Raw genomic sequence first — 26,488 nt, 5'->3', positions numbered from 1 at the left:
AGCAAGGCCACCATCCTTCATTTTTTCCCCCATCAATTCCCTTGATATTTCAACCTTTTGTTGCTCCAAATTTTGCTACCATTTTTTTCTAGCTCAGGAAAATAGTTATGTGGTGGTTTGAGTGAAATGACAATGAATAAATAATTTAGGTAGAATTGTCATTTTCCTCGTATTAGCTCAACCTAACTATGAACAATTGGCATTTTTCCATTGTTTAGATCTGACTTTATTTGTGTGAAGCCTATTTTGTAATTGAGTTCATAGAGTTAGTGAGTTTGTCTTGGGGCAGATTTCCAAGTATTTAGTATTGCCTGCATTTACTTTAAATGGAATTTCTTTTTATCTCTTCTCCTTGGTCTTTGTTGTTCATATTTAGAAATGCTAATAATTTATTTTGGCTTATTTAATATCTTGTTACTTTGCTGAATTTAATAGCTTCAATTAGTTTTTAGATAATATTCTTGGATTCTCTAAATATACCATCATATCATCTACAACATTTTGCTTCCTCATTGCCAATTCTAATTCCATCAAATTCTCTTTCTTCTCATTGCTAAAGTTAACATTTCTTATACTATATTGAAAAGTGATTGGATAGTAATCCTTGTTTCACCTCTATCATATTAGAAATACTCCTAGTAGATCCTTATTTTACATATAATACTTGTTGATGGTTTTAGATCGATAAAGCTAATTATTTTAAGGAAAACACCTTTTATTTTTATGCACACTAGTGTTGTGAATAGGAATAACTGTTGCATTTTGTCAAGGGATTTTTCAGGATCTAAGCAGATAATAATATGATTTCTGTGTGTTTTGTTATTGGAAGAGAGGTAGGAAAATGTGGAACTCAAAACGTAGCAATCAATTATTGTTGAGAACTATCTATGTAGTTGGGAAAATAAATAATTTATTTCTTAAAATAAAGAAGGAAACTAAAGGAGAAAAAAATTACACCAAACTTTATATATCTTTTCTCAAATATGTCAGAAATTGAGTCATATTTATCTGAATATCTTTTCTTCAACTAATATATGGGCAAAAGATATGAACAGGTAGTTTTCAGTTGAAGAAATCTTAACTACCTATAATAATATGAAAAAATGTTTTCTAAATCACTATTGTTTAGAAAAATTCAAATTAAAGTACCACTGCATTCCTATCTTCTAGCTATCAGATTGCTCAATATGTAAAATAAAAGAAAAAATGATATTTGTCTTTTGTGGTAATTTGAGGTAATGCAGAAAAATTGAAACATTAATATACCATTAGTTGTGTTCTGACCTGACCTACAAATTTTGGACAAAAATTTGAAATTATGGTCAAAGGGACATACCGCTTCTGAGTTCATAGCTCAAAGAGATGAAATAAAAAGGAAAATGATATATATATATATATATATATGCAAAAATATTTATAGCACTTGTTTTTGTGGTAACAAAAGCATTAGACATTGAGGGAACGTCCAGAAGTTGGAGCATGGTTGAATAAGTTGTAGTTTGTGATTTTGATGGAATACTACTAAGCTATTAAGAAGTGATGTGTAGGATACTTTCAGAAAAAATCCTGGGGAAACATATAACAACTTATGCATAATAAAATGAGTAGAACCCGAAGAATATTGTACATAGTAACAACAAAGATGAAATGATGATCAAATGTGAATCGCTTAGCTATTCTCTGTAATGCAATGATATAAGACAATTCTGAAAGAATTATGAGAAAAAAATGCTTTTTACCTCAAAAGAAAGAACTGCGGTAGTCTGAATGTTATATTTTATTTCTGCATTTTCATTACAATGTGGCTAATACATAAATATTTGATAACAAGCTGTTTGTCTTCTCAAGGAGGAGGGCAGAAAGGGAGAAAGAGAGAATTTGGAACTCAAAATTTAAGATACAATAAATGTTTAAAATATTTGTTTACATGTAATAAAGAAAAAATATCTAAGTTTAAAAAAGAAAAGTAGTCAAAGTATGTTTTGTAGTAATATTCCCAACCCTGAGAAGATGTCTTGTTCTTTACACAGGTCTGCATTCTTGCTAATACTCCAGAGGATTAATTCTAATAGAACTTTTCACCCCATGGCTTTGAAGGCAGAGAAAGGAAACCCCAAAGGCAGGGAAAAGAGCCAACTAAACCTACATATTTTTTCCATAAACAATTCACCAAAATCCCACCTCTGATTTTAAGACAAAGCCCTTTTAAAATCACTGATAATTAAGTCCTCCGAGCAGAGAGCATGGGTCATGGGAATAGGTCAGTATCCTTTCTTAGGATCATCTTTAAATATTTGCAAATAAAGAAGAAATCACTTTCTCAATTTTTCTATATGGCCAAGTGAAGAGATGGAATGATTTGAGAGAGCTTGGACTGATGTCTGCCACAGATTTTGTCTACTCTCTGTAGTTATAGGATACTATCAAGGAACCTTCAGTTATTCAATGTTATCCTGATGCTAAATTGAATCCAGGATTTTCTGTGAATAGAGTTTCAGCTCCTTTACTTCTCCAGGGAGACTCAGTGCCTGAATTCCTTTGACCAAAACCATTGCTTTTCTGAGTTTCTCTGAAATGTTTTTTTAAGGTGTTGCATCTATTATCTTAGAAAATATTTACTATGAAAGATTCCATTAGGAACATGGACAATCTATGCATACTGAAACAGGATTGACTATACTTTATTACATAGCAATATTTATAACACACCTGAATACATCAGATGCTGCTTACATACTTATAAACAACAAATGTAAGTCTTTTTTATCTTACCACATTTTTACCTTATTTCATAATACACTACCACTTGGTTATAATTTTTCACTTTTAATACGAAAAATTATAATTACATTAGAGATTGTTGTTGGTGTATTGGGTAATGAGTTAGGCTTGTATTTATGAGAATCTAGGCCAAAATTCCTGCTTTTGATTTAGTACTTGTGATACTATAAGTCACTTAAATTCAGACAAGTAGTATCTGACTATAATTGTCAAAGAAGATGTGAATGTGTATGGGGGGATGGGGTTCCTTTGAAAGATTCTAAATGAATGAAATTATAGGTCAAATCCAAAAGCAATAAAGTTCACAGAAACGTACGTATCCCTACTCTTTCCATATGGCTAAAGAAATTGGAGTGTGAAGATAAAGGTGGTAAAGATAACAATCTCCCTTTGTTTTTAAGAACACTGTGACATCTGGGAGGTGATGTCATGCTATGCACATGAATTTGATTTGAATTAAGGGAGGCTGTGCTGAGTCATCAATCTCACCTTCTCCTCCAGAATTACCTGGGTCCAGTGCCCAGATATGAATCAGGATAACTGTAGATGGCCCTGGATGTGAAGCAATCAAAATGAAGTGACCTGCCCAAGGACACACAGCTGAAAAGTTGTCAAGTGTCTGAGGTCAAATTTGAACTCAGGTCTTTTTGACTTCAGGTCAATATCCTATTCACTCTTCCCAAGATTGAGATAAAGGTCGCACTTAGGTGCAGTTGTACACAGATAACATAGAAGATTCCTATTAACACAACTTCCCAGTGAGTTAACTCTTTTGTACTTTTCAATCATACCCAGTTCACTCTTTTCTATGACTCATAGAAGTCTGGTTTCAATAGATGCTAAAGGAATAACTTTGATCATTTGAGAAAAAGAAATAAATATGTTTTTGAATATGACCTATTTTATTTGTAGAAAATTAATGTAAAATTTTATATATTTATAATTATTGCTTTTTTCAGTTACACCATAGATTACTTTGGCAAGACTTTTTTACATCTTCTAAAAAGGTCCAAAGAATACAAGAAAATGGAATAGAACACTGGTTATGATAAAAATATCGGAATGAATAAAGCAAATGGACCTTATGATTTGAGGGACTTAGCTTTCAGAGGATATAGAGTATGGTTGGGAGACAGGGGAAGAAAACTGAAATTAAACTATGTATCTCTAGCTAAGTCACTTCACCCCCGTGCTGTGCTCACTTTCTTCATCCTCTTTAAAATGGATATAATGAATATTCCCCATCTTACAGATTTGGTGTTTGTATCAAAACACATGATATTTATAAAATGAATTGCGAAACTGAAAGCACTATGTCAATTTTACCTATCATTACCATAGTTCTTAGCTGTTATTTTGTGTGTCTGGGTGTGTGTATGGTATCCTATAAGTATCTCATTGAGAGTTGGAGGCCTTACATGGGTAATAGATACATGAGAAATTATTCTCTAGGACTGTAATCGTAAAGTAGAAAAACAAATAATCGATTCAGATACATCTCACTTGAGGTTGCTTCTTTGAGAAAATATGTACCATCATCAGCATATCACGGAGAATAATGATTCTGTCTCCCAGAGCCTGTCTGAGGTCTGTTTTCCTATATTTACCCTGATGAAGAGCACAGTGAATTAAGAGTAGAATATAATACTGTCCTTCTGGTCATATAATAAAGATATTTTCCTTTCTCACTTTCACAGTTGAGAAAGTATAATAAAAGATTGAAATTTGAGAGAAATAAGGTATTCAAAATACAGAAAGGGTTAGAGAGCATGTCCTGTGAAAATTGGTTCCATTCCATTCTAATGGTTATCTTAAGAATCGAATTTGTGTAAAGTGATGTGTTAGACTGAAAGAAGAAAAGGCTGTAATGAAACAATCTCTACTCTTAAGGAAACATGTTTTATTGGATGAATATTTATGCATATGTCCATATCATTAAAGTATATTTGAAAGGGAAAAAATTAATAAATAGGAATAGGAAGGTGGACATCAAAATGTAGTGGATAGCAGACATAGCTTTAAAGAAAGATAGGATTCCTAAAGGAAAATAAACTTGGATCAAATTATTGTTAAATCTGACAATTTATTTGAGTTTACAGAACCAAGGATGTTCTGGAAATTGTTACTAGTTCAAATAGTGACAATTCAAAAAGAATAAACCTATGAATGTCCATGCCAAATAGTTTGGAGTCAAAGTGCTGAGAGCATAATTTTTTTATCAGACAACTATCTTGTATTCTCTTATCAGCCCCTTTTAATGAAATGTATGTTCTCAGCAATAAAGCAATGGAAGTCAATGAAGCAAAGACTATATAAGAGAAAGGGTTATATCATAGTGGTAAAACTTTGGAAGCCATCACAATTGATATTTGGGAGCTATCATTTCCTAAATACTAAACCAGTCATGGAAAGTAGACTAAAAAACAACAAATTGTGAAAAGTATATGTCTCAAAGAATTTTCAGTCATTTATTGTAATTTAGGAATGAATAAAAAATTGTTTTAGAATATGTAGCTCAAAATCAGAACCTATTCTGAATCTGAATGATTTCAAATAGAGAATGCTCACATTTTGTTTGAATTGAACAAGAAGATTGCAAATTTTCTTCCTAGATGCCAAGATATTATGTTGTAGTTAACCGTAATCTAAATTAAATTTAAAGCAGGAGAAATTATGGGTACACACAGGTTAAGTTTGTTTTTTGTTTTTTTTTGGTTTAGGGTCAGTGACTTCAGTGCATGTCAGTAATCTATTATACATTCCACTGAAACTACAATAGGAATTCAAAAGATTTTTTTAATATCCTACTGAGAACAATCTGGTGTACAGAATTGTTGGGCAGGCAGATCATGATTACGAACTCCACTAGGAGAAAGCAGTAAAAAGGTATCATTATTATTGTACACTCTTGGACTTATTAAAAGGGAAAAATCTTTGGCAAGTAAATGTCTTATGAATATTTGCTAATGCGTTAATTAAATGCTACTCACCCAAACAGAACTTGGACAAGAACTTTCTTCCCTTAAATGTCCTTCACTTTCAACATTAAAGATTTTCTCCACGGGGATTTCAATCATAAAGGCTACTGACTACAATATTTATGGAGAAAGGTTGGCATATGCTTTGGGAAAAATGTAGGTACAGTCATTTGGGAAAGCAAAATAAAAAAATAAAATATTTGTTGTGGATGACTCACTTATACTTGTATACTGAGTTTTTGAATTACTGTATGTCTCTGATTATCTTTGCAGATAAAGTCCATCCCTTTTTATTCTGCTCTTTCAAATAACACAGATGGAGAAAGGAAGAAATGTGACAGAATTTATTTTATTAGGATTTACACAGAATCTGAAAATGCAGAAAATGATATTTGCAATTTTTCTGATCCTTTATATGGTAACAATGACAGGCAATATTCTCATTATGGTGACCATCACCAACAGTCAGGCTCTAAATTCCCCCATGTACTTCTTTCTGGCACACTTGTCTTTCATAGATACAATGTATTCATCTACCTCTGCACCTAAACTTATCATGGATTCCCTACAAGATCAGAAAACAATCTCCTTCAATGGGTGCATGACTCAAGTCTATGCAGAACACATGTTTGGGGCTGCTGAAATCATCTTGCTCACAGTAATGGCCTATGATAGGTATGTTGCTATCTGTAAACCACTCCACTATACTACGATTATGAGCAGGAAGTTGTGTGGTCTCCTTGTGGGAGTAGCTTGGGCAGGAGGCTTTCTCCATGGAACAGTCCAAATTCTCTTCACAATCTGGTTGCCTTTCTGTGGACCCAACATCATAGATCACTTCATGTGTGACTTGTACCCTTTACTCAGTCTTGTTTGCATGGACACACATGCTCTTGGTCTGTTTGTGGCAGCTAATAGTGGATTCAACTGTCTGTTAAATTTCCTTTTGTTAATGGTCTCCTATGTTGTCATTCTGCGCTCCCTGAAGAATCATAGTCTGGAGGGGAGACGCAAAGCCCTTTCCACTTGTGTCTCCCATATCACTGTGGTCATCATATTTTTTTTGCCTTGTATATTTGTGTACCTGAGACCTGTGACAACCCTTCCCATTGATAAAGCTGTGGCTGTTTTTTATACTATGGTGGCCCCCATGTTAAACCCTTTAATCTACACACTAAGGAATACGGAGGTGAAAAATGCTATGAGAAAGCTTTGGAGTCAAATAGTAAAATTAGGTAAAAAGTAAATAGTTTAAAAAATGAAAGGGATTCATCTCATCAACTTTTACCAAATGCGTTTTAATAAATATTACAATACAACTTTATTACAATTCTATTTTTGAATTAATTACACATATTTTGTATTTATTATCTAATTTCTAAACTTGGTGGCATGGATATTATTAGTGGACAAAGTTTTTAATGTAATATAATTAAAATCATCCATTTTGTACTTTATGTTATTTTCTATTTCTTGTTTGTTCATAAGTCTGACAGAGTACTTCTTAATTTGTTCATTGTTCTAGGGTATCACCCTTTATGTCTAAATCCCATTGGGGTTTATACCTAGATTTTCCCATACTTTTTCCAGTTTTCCCTCCAAATTTTGTTGAATAGTGAGATTTTATCCCAGCGATTGAGTTTGCCAAGCAATAGATTACAATAGTCATTTACCACTGTTTCTTTTGTACCTATCCTAATCCACTGGCCCGTTATTGTATTTAGTAACCGGTATTAAGTAGTTTCGATGAGTGCTGTTTTATGGTATAGTTTTAGATCTGATAGAGCAATGCCACCTTCCTTTACCTTTTTTTTCATGAATTCCCTTGATATTTTGACCTTTTGTTTCTCCTGATGAATCTTGTTACTATTTTTTTTCTAGCTCAGGAAAATAGTTATGTAGTGATTTGATTGAAATGACAATGAATTAATAATTTAGGTAGAACTGTCATTTTCATTATATTAGCTCAACCTAACCATGAACAATTGGCATTTTTCCATTGTTTAGATCTCACTTTATTTGAGTGATGCCTATTTTGTAATTGAATTCATAGAGTTAGTGAGTTTGCCTTGGGAGGTAGATTTCCAAGTATTTAATATTGTCCGCATTTACTCTTAATGGAATTTCCCTTTTAATCTCTTGTCCTTGGTCTTTGTTGTTCATATTTAGACATGTTAATGATTTATGTGGGTTTATTTAATATCTTGTTACTTTGCTGAATTTAATAGATTCCATTAGTTTTTAGATGATTTTCTTGGATTCTCTAAATATACCATCATATCATCTGCAAAGCTTTGCTCCCTCATTGCCAATTTTAATTCCATCAAATTTTCTTTTCTTCTCATTGCTGAAGTTAACATTTCTTATACTATATTGAACAGTAATTGAATAGTGATCCTTGTTTCACCCATGATCATATTGGAAATACTCCTAGTAGAACCTCATTACATATAATATTTGTTGATGCTTTTGGATAGTTACTATTTTCAGGAAAACTCCATTTATTCTTATGCACACTAGTGTTATAAATAGGAATAACTGTTGTATTTTGTCAAAGGCTTTACCAATATCTAAGCAGCTAATTATATGATTTCTGTGTGTTTTGTCACTGGAAGAGAGGTAGGAAAATGTGGAACTCAAAATGTGACAATCAATTATTGTTGAGAATTATCTTTCCATGTAGTTGGGAAAATAAATAATTTATTTCTTAAAAGAAAGAAGGAAACTGGAGGAGAAAAAAATTACACCAAACTTTATATTTTTTTCTCAAATATGTATGGAATTGAGTCATATTCATCTGAATATGTTTTTCTCAACAAATATATGGGCAAAAGATATGAACAGGTAGGTTTCAGTAGAAGAAATTTAACTACATACAATAATATGTAAAACTGTTTCTGAATCACTGTTATTTAGAAAAATTCAAATTAAAGCATCACTGCAATACTATCTCCCAGCTATCAGATTGCCTAATATGAAAAATAAAGGATAAATGATAATTGTCTTTTTTTTTGTAATGGAGATGTTAAAATGCCATTGGTTGTTTTGTGTTCTGAACTACAAATTTTGGACAACAATTTGAATCTATGACGAAAGGGCCATACCCATTTTGAGTTTATAGTGTAAAGAGATGAAAAAAAAGGAAAATGAAGCATATGTACAAAAATATTTATAACAGTCCTTTTTCAGGTAAGCAAAACATAAGATATTGAGGGAATGTCCAGCAATTAGAGCATGGTTGAATAAGTTGTAGTTTGTGATTTTGATGGAATACTACTATGCTAATAAGAAGTGATGTGTAGGATACTTTCAGAAAAAAATCCCAGGGAAACTTATAAGAATTTATGTATAATAAAATGAGTAGAATGAGAACAACATTGTACATAGTAACAACAATAATGTGATAATGAACAAATGTGCATTACTTAGCTATTCTCTAGAGTGCAATAATATAAGACAATTCTAAAAGACTTATGAAGAAAAATGCTGTTTACATCCAAAGAAAGACCTGAGGTAGTTTGAATGTTAATTTTTATTTCGACATTTACATTATAATGTGGCTAATATATAAATGTATTATATCAAGATGTTTGTCTTCTCAAGGAGGAGGGCAGAGAGGGAGAAAGAGAGTGAATTTGGAACTCAAAATTTAAGATAAAACAAATGTTTAAAATGTTTGTTTACATGTAATAAAGAAAATAAGTGAAGAAAAGAAAAGTATATCAATGTGGATTTTGTAGTAATATTCCCAACCCAGACAAGATGTCTTATTCTTCACCCAGGACGGCATTCTTGTTAATACTCCAGAGGATTAGTCCTAATAGGACTTTTTACCCCATGACTTTGAAGGCAGAGAAAGCAAACCCCAAATGCAGGGAAAAGAGTCAACTAGGCAGACATATTTTTTCATAAACAATTCACCAAAATCCCATCTCTAATTCTAAGTCAAAGCCCTTTTAAAATCACTGATAATTAAGTCCTCTGAGAAGGTAGCGTGAGTCATGGGAATAGGTCAGTATTCTTTTTTAGTATCATCTTTAAATATTTGCAAATAAAGAAGAAATCACTTTCTCAATTTTTCTATATAGCCAAGTGAAGAGATAGAATGACTTGAGAGAGCTTGGACTGATGTCTGCCACAGATTTTGTCTACTGCCTGTAGTTATAGGATACTATCAAGGAACCTTTAGTTATTCAATGTTTTCCTGATGTTGAATTGAATTCAGGATTTTCTTTGAATAGAGTTTCAGCTCCTTTACTTCTCCAGGGAGACTCAGTGCCTGAATTCCTTTGACCAAATCCATTTTTTCTCTGAGTCTCTCTGAAATGTTTTTTAATGTGTTATATCTATTATCTTATAAGATATTTACTATGGAAGATTCCATTAGGAATATGGACAATCTATGCATATTGAAACTGAATTGAATATATTTTATTACATAGAGATATTTATAACAAGGCTGTATATGTCAGAAGCTGCTTTCGTCCATATAAACAACAAATGTAAGTTTTTCAAAATGTAAGTTTTTCCAACTCAACACATTTTTGACATAAATCATAATAAACTGCCACTTCGTTACTAAATTTCATGAAATATATTTTTGTTAGTGGCCTAACACTTTTTATACAAAAATTATAATAATACATTTGAAATGGAGATTGTGTAGTAGCTAATGAGGCAGGCTTGCATTTTTAAAAATCTATGCTAAAAGCCCTGCTTTTGATTTAGTAGGTGTGATACTAGAAGTCACTTAAATTCAGACAAGTAGTATCTGACTATAATTTTCAAAGAAGGTGTGAATGTGTATGGGGGTTGGAGTTCCTTTGAAAGATCCTAAATGAGTGAAAATATAGGTCAAATCCAAAAGCAATGAAGTTCACAGAAACATACTTATCCCTACTCTTTCCATATGGCTAAAGAAATTGTAGTGTGAAAATAAAGGTGATAAAGATAACATTTGCTTTTTGTTTTTAAAGAACACTGTGACATCTGGGAGGTGATGCCATGCCATGCATATGAATTGGATTTGATTGGAGGGAGGCTGTACTGAGTCAGCAACCTCACCTTCTCCTCCAGAATCATCTCGGTCCAGTGCCAGATATGAATCAGTACAACTGTAGATGGCCCTGGATATAAGGCCATCAAGATGAAGGGACTTGCCCAAGGTCACACAGCTGAAACATTGTCAAGTGTTTGAGGACAAATTTGAACTCAGGTCTTTTTGGTTTATCTGTTTGTTTTTTGTAAGGCAAAGGAGTTAAGTGGCTTGACCAAGACCAGACAGCTGAACTCAGTTTTTTTTTGACTTCAGGTCAAAATCCTATTCAGTCTTCACTAGTTTGAAATAGAGGTAGCACTTAGAGCAGTTGTCAATGAAAAAATAGAAGATTCCTATTAACACAACTTCCCAGTGAGTTAGTTATTTTATACTTTTCAATCATACCAAGTTCTCTGTTTTCCATGATGCATAGAAATCTAGTTTCAATAGATGGTATAGGAATAACTTTAATCTCTTGAGAAAAAGAAATAAATGTTTTTGAGTCTGAAATATGTTATTCATAGAAAAATTAATTAAAAATTTTATATTCTTATGTTTATTCCTTTTTGAGTTGCAATATAGATCACTTTGGAAAGACTTTTTTACATCTTCAAAAAGGTCCAAAGAATACAAGAAAATGGAATAGGACACTGGTTATGAATAAAAAAATATTGGAATGAATAACACAAATGGACCTTATGATTTGAGGTACTTGGCTTTCAGAGGATGTAGAATATGATCTGGATACAGGGGAAGAAAACTGAAATTAAATTGTGTATCTCTAGCTAAGTCACTTCACCCACTGTGCTGTGTTCAGTTTCTTCATCTTCTTTAAAATGGATATAAAGAATATTCCTTATCTTATACATTTGGTGTTTGCATCAAAATACATAACATTTATAAAATGAATTGAAAACTTGAAAGCACTTTGTAAATTTGACCTATCATTACCATAGTTTTTAATTGTTATTTTGTGTGTATGGGTGTGTGTATGGTTTCCTATAAGTATCTCATTGAGATATATGCTGAGGTGAATTTGCATAGATAATAGAAACATGAGATATAATTCTCTAGGAATATAATCTTAAACTAGAAATACAAAGAATTTATTCAGATGCGTCTCAGTTAAGGTTGCTTCTATGAGAAAATATGTACTATCATCAGCATATGATCCAGAATAATGATTCTTTCTCGAAGATCCTGTCTGAGGTCCCTTTTCCTGCACTCATCTTGATGAAGAGCACAGTGGACTGAGAGCAGAACATAATATTGTCCTTCTGGTCACATAAAAAAGATATTTTCCTTTTCCACCTTCACAGTTGAGAAAGTATAATGAAAAGACTGAAGTTTGAAAGATGAAGATATTCAAAATACAGAAAGGGTTACAGACCATATCCTGTGAAAATTGGTTCCATTCCATTCTAATGGTTATATTAAGAATCTAATTTGTATAAAGTAATATGTTAGACTGTTAGATGAAAAGTCTGTAATTAAACAATCTCTACTCTTAAGGAAACATGTTTTATTGGATGAATATTTATGCATATGTCCATATCATTAAAGGATATTTGAAAGGGAAAAAAATTAATAAATAGGAATAGGAAGGTGGACATCAAAATGTAGTGGATAGCAGACAGAGCTTTAAAGAAAGATAGGATTCTTAAAGGAAAATAAACTTGGATCACATTATTGTTAAAGCTGACAATTTGTTTGAGTTTACAGAACCAAGGATGTTCTGTAAATTGTTACTAGTTCAAATAGTGACAGAATTCATGAAGAGAAACACTATGATTGTCCATACCAATTATTTTGGAGTCAAAGTGGTGAGACCATAAATTTCTTTTTGACTTAGCTATCTTATATTCCCTTCTCAGCCTCTCTTTAATGAAATTTATGTTCTCAGCAATAAAGTAATGGAAATCAATGAAGGAAAGACTATATAAGAGAAAGGGTTATGTCACAGTGGTAAAACTTGGGAAGCCATCACAATTGAAATTTGGGAGCTATCATTTCCTGAATACTAAACCAGTCTTGAAAAGTAGACTAAAAAAAAAGAAATTGTGAAAAGTATATGTCTCAAAGAATTTTCAGTCATTTATTGTAAATTACGGATGAATAAAAATTTGTTTTAGAGTATGTAGCTCAAAATGAGAACTTATTCTGAATCTGAATGATTCAAATAGAGAATGCTCATGTTTTGTTTGAAATGAACAAGAAGATAGCAAATTTTCTTCCTAGATGCAAAGATATTATGTTGAAGTTAACCTTATCAAAATTAAATTTAAAGAAGGAGAAATGATAAGTACAAACAGATTGATTTTTGCGTTTAGGGTCAGTGACTTCAGTGCATGTCAGTAATCTATTATACATTCCACTGAAACTACAATAGAAATTCAAAAGATTTTTTTTAATCTTCTACTGAGAACAATCTGGTATATAGAATTGTTGGGCAAGCAGATCATGATTCCCAATTCCACTAAGGAGAAAGCAGTAAAAAAAGTATCATTATTATCCTACACTCTTGGACTTATCAAAAGGGAAAAAAAAACTTTGGAAAGCAAATGTCTTTTGAATATTTGCTAATAGATTAATTAAATGCTACTCACCCAAGCAGAACTTGGACAAGATCTTTCTTCCCTTAAATGTCCTTCACTTTCACCATTAAAGATTTTCTCCAGGAATTTCAATCATAAAGGCTACTGACTATGATCTTCATGTAGAAAGGTTGGAATATGCATTGGGAAAATTAAGTTAAAATCATTTGAGAAAAAAAATAAAAAATAAAACATTTGTTCTGGATAACTCACTTATACTTGTATATTGAATTTTTGAGTTACTGTATGTCTCTGATTATCTTTGCAGATAAAGTCCATCTCTTTTTTATTCTGCTCATTCAAATAACACAGATGGAGAATGGAAGAAATGTGACAGAATTCATTTTATTAGGACTTACACAGAATATGAAAATGCAGAAAATGATATTTGCAATTTTTCTGATCCTTTACATGTTAACAATGACAGGCAATATTCTCATTATGGTGACCATCAACAACAGTCAGGCTCTAAATTCCCCCATGTACTTCTTTCTGGCACACTTGTCTTTCATAGATACAGTCTATTCATCTACCTCTGCACCTAAACTTATCATGGATTCCCTACAAGATAAGAAAACAATCTCCTTCAATGGGTGCATGACTCAAGTCTATGCAGAACACATGTTTGGGGCTGCTGAAATCATCTTGCTCACAGTAATGGCCTATGATAGGTATGTTGCTATCTGTAAACCACTCCACTATACTACGATTATGAACAGGAAGTTGTGTGGTCTCCTTGTGGGAGTAGCTTGGGCAGGAGGCTTTCTCCATGCAACAATCCAAATTCTCTTCACAATCTGGTTACCTTTCTGTGGACCCAACATCATAGATCACTTCATGTGTGATTTGTACCCTTTACTCAGTCTTGTTTGCATGGACACACATGCTCTTGGTCTGTTTGTGGCAGCTAATAGTGGATTCAACTGTCTGTTAAATTTTCTGTTTTTGATAGTCTCCTATGTTGTCATTCTGCGCTCCCTGAAGAATCATAGTCTGGAGGGGAGACGCAAAGCCCTTTCCACCTGTGTCTCCCATATCACTGTGGTCGTCTTATTGTTTTTGCCTTGTATATTTGTGTACCTGAGACCTGTGACAACGCTTCCCATGGATAAAGCTGTGGCTGTTTTTTATGCTATGGTGGCCCCCATGTTAAACCCTTTAATCTACACACTAAGGAATACGGAGGTGAAAAATGCTATGAGAAAGCTTTGGAGTCAAATAGTAAAATTCGGTAAAAAGTAAATAGTTTAAAAAATGAAAGGGATTCATCTCATCAACTTTTACCAAATGCTTTTAATAAATATTATATTGCAACTTTATTTATTACAATTCTCTTTTTAATTAGTTACACTTTGGCTTTATTATCTCATTTAGTCCACATAGCATTATGGCTTTTTCAAATTTAATACCTTACTGAGGCTCAACCCTTTCAGAGCTAAAGGAAAAGGAAAATATTATGAAGACTTCCTTATCTTGCCTAAATTTTAGTTATCTTTAGTAGTTCTTTTTAAATTGTTTTTCTGATGATATCATGTATTTCCCAGTCATTCACCAAAAATGGCCAATTGTCATCCAGTTCAAAAGGCTATTAAAGACTCTCTATCACACTGGAATCCTACTACACGTCAAGATTGGGTATCGCTATTGCTACTATTACAAAACTGAGAAATAGTTACTTATTATTCGTTAATTCTTTTTTCTCTGACCCTGGCAAGATTATTTCTCATCTATTGGCAAATTGGTATTTTTACCCTCATTCCTCAGAGAAGAATAAAAACACCATTATTATCAGGGCTACCTATTAAAGGAAAAGTTTGAAAAGAAATGAATAGAAACGAATAACTGCATAAAATAATACTGTATGAGAATCCATGCTTATGGAGAGGAGGCCAGTACTTAAATGAGATATGTACAATACCTCTCCAAAGATGTTTAAATAGCAACTTAAAACAAATTGTGAAGTGGAAGGTCCCACAAGGACAGTGCAAAACAATTTCCAGGCTGATCACTTGGAAGATTGACAGGAAAGGTCTGTTGCATCCAGTTGAGAGTGGTCACACCCGTAAAGACCTGGCCACAGCAAGTCAGGTCTTGGGAGTGACTGAATCAGCAACAGTAGAAATAGTAGCTGTTTTCAGAGTTCTCAGTCCATAGATGGTAAGGGGATCAAACACCTGGTCAGAAATAGAATAGAGGGTTCACTTTGCTAGCACTGGGGACAAGACTCTGCTGCTTTGCCTATACTCAAATTTGAGTCATACCCTTAGATGGCATTTCCAAGACAGGAAGGAGCAGTAACACACCAGAGCTGGAAAATACAGTGGAGTTAGGGACTCACCACCATTCCAGTGAAGAACAGGGTGCTGCTGTTTGCCTTCAGTACCATTAGTAAAAAAGGAAACAAAGAACATAATAATAATAATAATAATAATAATAATAATAATAATAATAATAAAGATGATGATGATGATGATGAGGGAGCTGCAGGTAGACAGCATTTTGTGCTTTCCCTCTTTATAAGGGAGCCCAAAACTACTGAGGAAAATATCACCTTAAAAGAATAGAAAAAGCCAGATGGTAAAAAAGATACAAAAATTCAAAGAGAAGAGAAGAATGCCTTGAAAAGCAGAACTGAAAAATTCACTAAGGAAAAAGTCCTTACAAAGCAAAATTGACCAAATGTAAAGGGAGGCACAAATCCTATTAAAAATGGAATTGGCCAAATCAAAAAGAAGTACAAAATCTCACTGAAGAAAATTATTTCTTAAAATTAGAATTTAGCAGATAGAAGCTAATGATTCCATGAGACAACAAGATACAATAAAACAAAAAAAAAAAGAATAAAAAAAGGCAATGTGAAATATTTCAGAGGAAAAACAATTGACCCTGGAAACTAGATTTTTAAAATATTGGACTTCCTGAAAGTCATAATTCAAAAATTAACTTAGACATCAACTTTCAAGAAACTATCAAAAAAAGTTCTACTCATATTCTATAAACAAAGGATCTAATCATTTTCTGAAAAAGCAAAATGAAAACTACCAGAAATGTACCAAAAATTTCAGAATTCCAAGTTCAAGGAGAAAATATCAAAATCAATCACAACAAAATAATTCAAATGTTGTGGATGGAGCCACAGGCAGGCTGACATAAAAATTTTGCAAGCTTCTACATCAAAGAATAAAAGAATATTATGATATTCCAAGGGGAGGAAAGGGGTTAAGGATTACAACCAAGAATCATGTAGCCAGAAAAGCTGAGTATAATTCTTCAGAGAAAAAAAAAACTGGAAATTCTATGAAATTAATGATTTTTAAGTATTCTTGATCATAAAACCAGAGGAAAACAGAAAATTTCACTTTCAAAAACAAGAATGAAGAGAAACATAAAAAGTACAGAGAAAAAGAAAACCACAAGGGATTTAATAAGATTAAACTGTTCTTACATGGAAAGATGATATTTGGAACTCATAAGAGCTTTCTCATGATAGATGCAAGGAGAGTTGAATATAATGGGATATTTTAAAAAAATAAAATAAAAGGATGAAAAAGAAAAATGCCCTGGGAGAAAAGGTAAAGGAGAGGTAGAATAGGGAAAATTATCTGATGTAAAAATATCATAAATGCTGTTATATGGGTAGAGATGGGTGAGGTGGTGGGAAACTTACTCATATTGGAATTGACTCTAAGAGGGTCATACAGTAAAATTGGATATAGAAATCTACCAGTGATCTTTAATTTAGAAAAAAAAGGTATCTTATTATGTAATGTTGCTATCTCTTATACTTTAATTTTCTTCCTTAAGGATATGATTTCTCTCTCATCACATGCAACGTAGATCAGTGTATCCCATGGAAACAATGTAAAGACTAACAGACTGCCTTCTGTGGGTGGAGGGAAGCAAAATTAAGGGGAAAATTGTAAAACTCAAAATAAATAAAATCTTTCTTAAATAAACAGTTCTGAGGTACCCCTTCACAACTATCAGATTAACCAATATGAATAAATAGGAAAGTGGTTAACTTTTGAAGGGAATGTGGGAAAGCTGGAACCCTAATACACTTTTGATCGAATTGTGAACTAATTCAGATTTTCTGGAGATCGATGTGAAATTCCGTCTGGAGTTTATTAAAATGTGAATTCCCATTAAAAAAAGAAATTTATCAAGTATGAGGGAAGGTATAAAGGAAAGGTGGTCCTAATAGGAGGGGGGACGGTTTGGAAGAGACATTTGTCAGAAGAAATACACTTTTGAGAATGGTGAAAAGAGATAAAGTACAGAATGAATGGTGGGAAATAGGATAAAGTTAGCAATCATAACTATGGAAAAATTTTAGACATATTTCTATGATAAAGTTCTCATCTCTCAAATATATAACAAAATGTGTCAAATTTATGGAAATAGTCATACTTTTTTATTTTTATTTTTTATTTTTCCCGTTACATGCAAAAAAAATTAATTTCAACATTTACTTTTAAACTCTGAACCCTGAATTCTCTTCCCTTCTCTCACCCCAGGGCCACTTACTGAGAAAGTAAGTCATCTGATACATGTTAAATATGTATAGTCATGAAAAACATCACCACAATAGTTATAAAACTAAACATACCCCCCCCAAAAAAAGAAACCTCAAGAAAAATTAAGTGAATATAAAAGCATGTTTCAGTCTGTATTGAGATACCATCAGCTCTTTTTTGGGGATGGATGATTTTCTTCATTATAAGTCCTGAAGAGTTCTCTTGGGTCATAGCATTGCAGAGAAAAGGTAAATCATCCACAGCTGATCATTTTACAAAATTATTTTTACTTTGAATATAATGCATTACCCATTACGTGTGCTTTTGCAAGGTTTTTACTGAGAGCAACTGGTTCATATTTCTTATGACAGAAAACCATTTCATCTTATTCATATAACATAATTTGTTCAGTCATTCAATAAGTGATGAGTAGCCCTTCAATTTCTAGTTTTTTGACATCAGAAAAGAACTGCTAGACATATCCTTATAGATCTAGATCCTAGTCCTTCCTGTTTTTCATCCCTTCTGGAATATAGACTTAGTAGTGGCATTGCTAGATCTGAGGGTAGGCATGGTTTTATAGCATTTTAGCTTAGTTCCAAATAACTCTATAGAATTGCTGAGTCCTCTCACAATTCCTCCAAAAGTGCATTTATATCTCATTTTTCCTACATACCCTCCAACGCCTATCATTTTCTCTTTCTGTCCAATTAGCCAATCCAATAGATATAAGGTAGTACCTCAGAATTGTTCCAATTGTTCCACTATTTCTCCTTTGAGTAGTGAGTGAGAACATTTAAAAAAATGAATTAAATAGCCTTGATAACCTCAACTGAAAACTGTTCATATATATTGATCATTTTTCAATTGGGGAATTGATCTGAATTTTCTTTAGAAATTTGACTTAGTTCTCTATGTTTGAGAAATGAAAGCTTTATCAGAGAAACTTGTTTCAATATATTTTCCTATAGTCCTTAATGCTAACTGCATTTGCCTCCATTCTATTCCCCCATCCCCTTTTATTTTACTCTCTCACTCTTTTCACTAGTTCCCTCCTCAAAAGTGTTTTGCATCTAACTACCCCCTCCCATAATCTCCCCTTCCTTCTATCTCCTACAAACCTCAGCAGGCCCCTTTCTCCCTTATTTTTCCTCTTCTACTTTCTTGTAGTGTAAAATAGATTTCTCTACTGAATTGAGTATGTGTGTTATTCTGTCTCTCAGGCAGTTCTGAAAGTCTCACTAACTTCTCAACTTTTCCCTCTTCCACTCCACTACAAAAGTTTTGTCTTGCCTCATTTATGTGAAATAACTTACCCCATTATATATTTTCTTGCTCCATTTCTCTCTTGCCTCCCCCATTAACTCCATTGTTTTAATAAATTATCCCTTCAAATTCAACAATTCATACTGCTCTGAGGTCCTCTCTTATCCTGAGACAACAGATCTTTCTGCGGATTTTCCTAGTTGTCTTGGAATGGAAAATTGTTTCACTCAGTTTTTTTATGGGTTCTGCAACTCTAGATTTTGTTTTGAATCATTTAAAGGTATTTGGAGTGATTTAAAGAAAGTTCAGGGAAGTGCCTGCATTTACCATCTTGACTCTGCCCCCCAAGAACCATTCTTTAATGAATAGAAAAGAATAGTTTGCAGATTGAATTTTCAAAACTATCTATCTCAAAATGCTGTAGATCACTATTGATTTGAGAAATGTTAGTTAAAGCAATCTGACATAATATCTCACACCTATTAGACAGGCTAATAGAATAGAAACGGAAAATGATAATGTTGAAGGGAATGGGAAACTAATACATTGGTGGTGGAGTTGTGAATTAATTCAGCCATTATATAGCACCATTGGAAACTACTCCCAAAGGACTATAAAACCATTCATACTCGTTGATCTAGCATTATGAAATAACTTTATGCACAAAAATATTCAAAGTATTAAAGTTCTTGTCTGGTAGCAAACAATTTTAAATTTAGGGATCCCCAACAATTGGGTAAGGACTAAAAAAGTTTTTGTGCATGTCACTATAACAAAAGATGAGCTAGATGTTCTCTGAAAAAGTCTGGAAAGATTTACATTAATGAAGCAGAGTGAAATAAATGAATAAAAGCAGGAGATAATTGAACAGAATTACAACAATATTGTAAAATTATCAATTATGCATGATTTAGCTATTCTCAGCAATGCACCAAGATAATTAAAAAATGTTATGATGAAAAATGCTATACATCACCAGAAAAAGAACTGCTGGAGTCTGCATACAGATCATCATCACCTTTTTTAACTTTATATTTCTTGATTTTTTAAAAAATTTCATCTAATAAGGTATGGGTTTTTTTTTTTTAGGTTTTTGCATGACAAATGGGATTAAGTAGCTCGCCCAAAGCCACAAAGCTAGGTAATTATGAAATGTCTGAGACTGGATTTGAACTCAGGTACTCCTGACTCCAGGGCTGGTGCTTTATCCACGGTGCCACCTAGCCACGCCATAATAAGCTATGTTTTGCATGACTACATATGCACAATCTGTATTAAAATGTTTAACTTCTCAAAGAGGAATAGGGAAAGAGAGGGAAAATTTGAAACTCAATTTAAAAAATAAAAGTTTAAAATTATTTTTGCTTGTAATTGGGGACAAATAAATATTAAATTAAAAATAAAATGAGTCTCTAGATTTCTATACTGAATTCATTTCTTGGCTAACCAATGTGTCCACTATAAGCCTGGAGTCAACATTACAATATGGGAATCATGGCGTTACATATTTTGAGAGAATGGTCATCCCAGATAAGAAATAGATTTGCACAAAATTCCTATATCTAAAGTGGTAGAAGTCAGTCCTTGAATGGTTATTTCTCTAATAAGTACATTAAAAAAAAATAAACAAATGAATGAACAAATTAGCTAAATAAATGAATTAATAATAGATAATCCATGAATAAATAAATAAATATATAAATTCCATTTATGACGCCTTCATCTTATGCCCCCTCCCCAATAAAATTAAACTAAACTGCTAGCTATTTTTAAGACACTGAATCTTAGAGCATATTTTACTGAGAATTTGTTCACACTCATATTCTCTGCCGTTACAGTAGAGAGTTCCTTGCATCAAACATACGCACACACACACATGGACCTAGACTTCCTCTCTATAGCTAGTACCTTTACTTTATAACTCTAATGACATGCTAATGTGCTCTGTGAGACACTTCTTTCCCAATTCATTGACCTGTGAATAAACTCAAGGATCCTATTCAATCATCCAACTAAATCATTTTATTCTCTGAAAAATACCTTTTTTGCTAATATTTTCCATCTTTTGCCTTTTTCTTCTAATCTTTGCCTCAGCACTTCTAAACTTATTACTACAATTACTTTAATTAATTACTTTTATTACCAATTACTTTAATCTACTATATTCTCTAGTCCAAAACTTCTTAATCATTGTGTATGTGTTTGAGTGCACATGCATGTATGTGTATGTGATGAACCACCTGACCAGACAGAAAACCTGGAAAGATTTGAATGAATTGAAATTGAGTGAAATGAGAAGAATTCTAAGAACATTATATATGATAACATCAACATGGGTTGATGATACTCTTGATCATTTCAGCAGTACAATAACTAAAGACAATTTTTAAAAATTTTTGAAGGAAAATATCATCCATATGCAGAGGAGGAGTTAGGGAGCTTAAATGAAGACCAAATATTATTTTCTTCAAATTTCAAAAGTTGTTATGTATTATTTTTTCTCTCTAATGTTTTCTTTCTTCTCTTTGGATCTAATTCTGCTCTCTTATTTGTATTATTTCTCTCTTGTATTTACTTCTGAGTGTCTATGTGGTTACCCAAACATACATCTAAAATAATGTCTTCAAAAGTGCATATGGTCATTCACAAACCAGGAGGGAGGACAGAGTCTCACACACTGAGACCCTTGTGGGATCAGGAAGCACCCCAAAAACAGGCTAAGGCTGGGAAAATGAGCAAGCAGAGCAAAAAGAGGAACACCATTGAGAAATATTTTGCAAATGAGCCCAAGAAGGATCAAAATACAAAGTCTGAAGATGAGGAAGCACAAGCTCCTGCATCTAAAGACTCCAAGAAAAACACAAATTGGGTTCAGGCTATGACAGAGCTCAAAAAAGACTTTGAAAAATCAAATGAGGGAGTTGGAAGAAAAACTGGGAAAAGAAAGGAGAGAGATGCAGGAAAAATATGAAAATGAAGTCAGCAGCTTAGTCAAGGAAATCCAAAAAAATGCTGAAGAAAATAGCATGCTAAAAACCAGCTTAGGTCAAATGGATAAAACAGTTCAAAAAGTTATGGAGGAGAAGAATGCTTTAAAAAGAAAAATTGGCCAGATGGAAAAGGAGACAAAAAAACTCTCTGAGGAGAACAAATCCTTCAGACAAAGAATAGCATTCAGGGAGATTGATGAATTTACCAGAAATCAGGAATCAATACTTCAAAACCAAAAAAATGAAAAATTAGAAGAAAATATGAAATATCTCATTGAAAAAACAACTGATATGGAAAACAGACTTAGAAAAGATAATTTAAAAATTATTGGAATACCTGAAAGTCATGATCAGGAAAAGAGCTTTGACATCATTTTCAAAGAATTACTACAGGAAAATTGCCCTGCTATTCTAGAAGCAGAGGGCAAACTAGGAATGGAGAGAATCCACTGATCCCCCCAAGAAAAAGATCCCAAAAAACCAACCCCTAGGAATATTATAGCCAAGTTCCAGAACTCCTAAGTCAAAGAGAAAATATTACAAGCAGCCAGAAGGACACAGTTCAAATATCGTGGAGCTGCAGTCAAGATCACACAGGACTTAGCAGCTACTACATTAAAGGGTTGTAGGGTTTGGAATATAATATACCAGAAGGCAAAAGAGCTTAGAATGCAGCCAAAAATCAACTACCCAGCAAGGCTGAATGTCTTCTTGCAGGGGAAAAAGATGGACTTTCAATGAACTAGGGGAATTTCACAGGTTCCTGTTGGAATGGCCAGAGCTGAACAGAAGGTTTGATCTTCAGATACAGGACTCGGATGAAGCATAGAGATTGGAGGAGAAGGGGAAAATATGAGGAACTTAATGATGATAAACCGCATGTATTACTATATAGAAAAATGACACTGATAATACTCATATGAACCTTCTCAGTTAATTGAGCAGGTAGAGGGAGCTTTTATAATTGAAGCACAGAAGAAAGCTGAATTCGAAGATAAAAATATGGTGTAAAAATGGAGTCAATAGAAAAAAAAAGGGAAATTTAATGGGAGACAGTAAAAGGAGAGGGGGAATAGGCCAAGATATTTCATATAATAAGATTTTTCTTTATTACAATGAGCTATTGCAATGATATGGAAGGGGGGAAGGCAAGGGGGAATGAGGGAAACTTCGCTCTGATCAGAGGTGGCTAGGAGAGGAAACAGCATATATACTCAATGGGATATGGATATCTCGAGTAAGAAGTAAGGGAGGCACAGGGGGAAGGGAGGGATGTGAGTCATGGAGGATAGGATAGAACATGGCGGGGGAGAGTGGTCAGATATAACACATTTTCTTTTTTACTTCTTGCAAGGGGCTGGGATTAGATGGCCTGTCTAGGACCATAGGGCCAGGTGGAAGATGGGCCTAAGGGGTGGTAGTGGGGCTCAGGGCCTCTTGGGCCCAGAGCCAGGGATCTGTATACTGTGCCACTCAGTTACCCTACAGCAGAGTCAGAGTGAAAGGAGAGAGAAAATATAGTAAATGGTAGTGGAGAAATATGAAAGGAGGGAGTTGCTATCAGCAATGGCAACGGTGGAAAAATATGGAAGTAACTTTTGTGATGGACTTATCCTAAAGAATGTGATCCACCTGCGACAGAGGTATTGGTGTTGGAACAAAGACTCAAGCACATTTTTATTATTATTATTTTTGGGGTAGTGCAGGGCAAATGGGGCTGGGTGGCTTGCCAGTGGCCACATAGCAGGGTGATCGTTTGATGTCTGAGGCCAGATTTGGACCCAGGTGCTCCTAGGTCAAGGGCCAATGCTCTGTCTGCCACTCATCCACCCCTACTACTATTACTATTTTATTTTATTTTGGATCTTTTTTCTTTTTTTTTTGGTTTTTTTGCAGGGCAGTGGGGTTCAGGTAGCTGGCATGTCACATGGCTGGGGAATTGTTGGGTATACGGGGCCAGATGTGGGCTCAGGTGCTCGTGGCTCCAGGGCTGGTGCTCCAACCATTGTACCACCTAGCCATACCTACAATTATTACTATTATATTTTAATTTTAATTTTTTTTCTCTCCCATTTAACACTCAAGCAAGTCTATATTTATGGACGAGAGGGGGTATTTCATTTACTCTTAAACAAGAATATTTTATGAATGTAAAAAAATTATTTGTACAAAATGAGAATAAACATTAAATAAAAAAAAATACCTGACATAGAATGGATACACAAAAAGCTATTGTGACATTTAATTGATCTTTTTAATGAGAAACATTCCAATATTAGCATTTTATGTGTGAAAAAATACCTCTTTTGTATATGTATATATATGTGCTTATTCAGAAATTAAAGAATATGATATAGTCTGTCCATAGGTGCTATGGGTCTCTCGTTTCTCCTTTATTATTAATAAAGTTAATCTTATAACTCCTAATATGGAGCCCTTTTTACATATAAAAAGAAATCATAAAGGCAAAGTTGCCAATGTGGACACAATGAACACTAGTTAGCAATTTCTTTTTTAATATATCCTTGAATTTTCTCTTCACTGATTAACAAAATTCATCTTTTGCAACCTGACTCTAAGTTTGGGAGTTTTGTTATGGGGCCTTTACTAGTTAAACAAAATCTCTTTCTGGCAGTATAATTTCCTGATGGCATTTTTCATCTGGATATTTCTCAGTGTATAGATTAAAGGGTTTAACATGGGAGTAATAATTGTATAAAAGACTGCAACTGTTTTATCATTTGGCAAAACTGTGGCTGGCCTCAGATAAAAATTCAGGGAATAAAGAATAAAATGACTATAGTAATGTGGGAACCACAGATAGAGAGGGCTTTGCAACTTCCTTCTGCATTGTGGGTTTTCAGAAAATTCAGGATGACATCATAGGAGATCATAAACAGAAGGAAGTTTAATAAGCAGATGAAAACACTGTTGGTTGCAACACCTAGACAAAGGATGGGAGTGTCAGTGCAGGCAAGGTTCAGCAAAGGATTTATGTCACATATAAAATAATCTATGACATTGGGACCACAAAAATGGCAATTGGATCATGAAGATCCTTTGGATTGTTGCATGGATTAGGCCTCCTATCTAGACCACAGCCACTAAGAGGCCAAGCACTTGCCAATTCATAATGGTCATGCAGTGTAGGGACTTACAAATGGCCATATAATGGTCATAGGTCATTACTGATAGCAGGTTTCCCTCAGCACCTCCAAAGAAGTGTTCACCAAAGACTTGCACAATGCAACCATTAAAGAAAATGGTTTTCTTTTCATAAAATGAGTCTATAGTAAATTTAGGTGTGTTAACAGAGGGATAGCAGGCATGTCTAAAGGACAGGTAGGCCAGAAAACAGTACAAAGGGGAATGCAGACTTGGACTGATGTTGATGGTAATGAGAATGAGTGTGTTACCTACCATTATAAAACATAGATGATGAAATATGTGCACGCACGTGCACACACACACACACACACACACACACACACACACACACCACACAAACAATCTTCTGCACTTTTGAATTTTCTGTAAGACACACTAAAATAAATTCAGTCAAATTTTTTCCATTATCCATTTAATCCATAGAGGCATTGAATTCAGGCAAGAATTATATTTATCGGGGGCGGCTAGGTGGCGCAGTCGATAAAGCACCAGCCCTGGAGTCAGGAGGACCTGGGTTCAAATCCGGTTTCAGACACTTAATAATGATCTAGCTGTGTGGCTTTGGGCAAGCCACTTAACCCCATTTGCCTTGCAAAAAACCTAAAAAAAAAAAAGAATTATATTTATCTGTAAAAAAAAGAAAAGTTTTCAATAAGGGAATATTGAATTTTTTTGGATTTTCCTCTATAAAGGTCATATGGAAAAATTTGACCTTGGAATCCTAGAATACTACATCTATATCTCAAATATCCCTACCATTGTGTAAACGAAATAAGTTATTTATGTCCTCTAAGCTCTCTGACCTTTTACTTAAAGTGTTTTAGTGAAGAGACATATGGTGTAGAAGTTAGGGGATAAGAGTTGAGCTTAAGAGAGCATGCTTTCAGATTTTTGTCAGATGCATATTACTGATAATAAATATTGTACTTAGTATTTTCAATAAACATAAAATGCAAATAATTTTGTACTTTACTTTGAAAAGTGGTTTACATATCCTTTCTCATTTCATTCAAACAATAACTCTTTGAGAAAGACGCTATTATTCTACTCATTTTAGAGGTAAGGAAATTAAGGATAAGAAAAATTATTTTTCTAGAATAGAAGGCCTAATAAGCTACTGAGGAAGAATTTGAATTCATGTAATTTTGGATTGCAA

At 33.5% G+C, this 26,488-nt stretch overlaps 2 protein-coding genes and 1 pseudogene across 2 annotated transcripts; 2 read left to right on the top strand and 1 right to left on the bottom strand.

Annotated features, from left to right (window-relative positions):
• The first annotated feature begins 6,075 nt into the window (after nucleotides 1-6,075).
• On the top strand, nucleotides 6,076-7,005 carry LOC141517092 (olfactory receptor 4C12-like). Its single transcript, XM_074228011.1, has one exon. The coding sequence runs from the start codon at nucleotides 6,076-6,078 to the stop codon at nucleotides 7,003-7,005; it is 930 nt and encodes a 309-aa protein (XP_074084112.1).
• Nucleotides 7,006-13,703: 6,698 nt separating this feature from the next.
• LOC141517091 (olfactory receptor 4C12-like) lies at nucleotides 13,704-14,633 on the top strand. The gene has a single exon (XM_074228010.1). The coding sequence runs from the start codon at nucleotides 13,704-13,706 to the stop codon at nucleotides 14,631-14,633; it is 930 nt and encodes a 309-aa protein (XP_074084111.1).
• Nucleotides 14,634-24,771: 10,138 nt separating this feature from the next.
• LOC141519678 (olfactory receptor 4C46-like) lies at nucleotides 24,772-25,744 on the bottom strand (annotated as a pseudogene).
• Between the last annotated feature and the right edge of the window lie 744 nt (nucleotides 25,745-26,488).

This window comes from Macrotis lagotis, chromosome 3 (assembly GCF_037893015.1).
Source record: "Macrotis lagotis isolate mMagLag1 chromosome 3, bilby.v1.9.chrom.fasta, whole genome shotgun sequence".
NCBI lineage: Eukaryota > Metazoa > Chordata > Mammalia > Peramelemorphia > Peramelidae > Macrotis > Macrotis lagotis.
The sequence above is the reverse complement of the archived record's forward strand: the minus strand, read 5'-3'. Positions and strand labels throughout refer to the sequence as shown.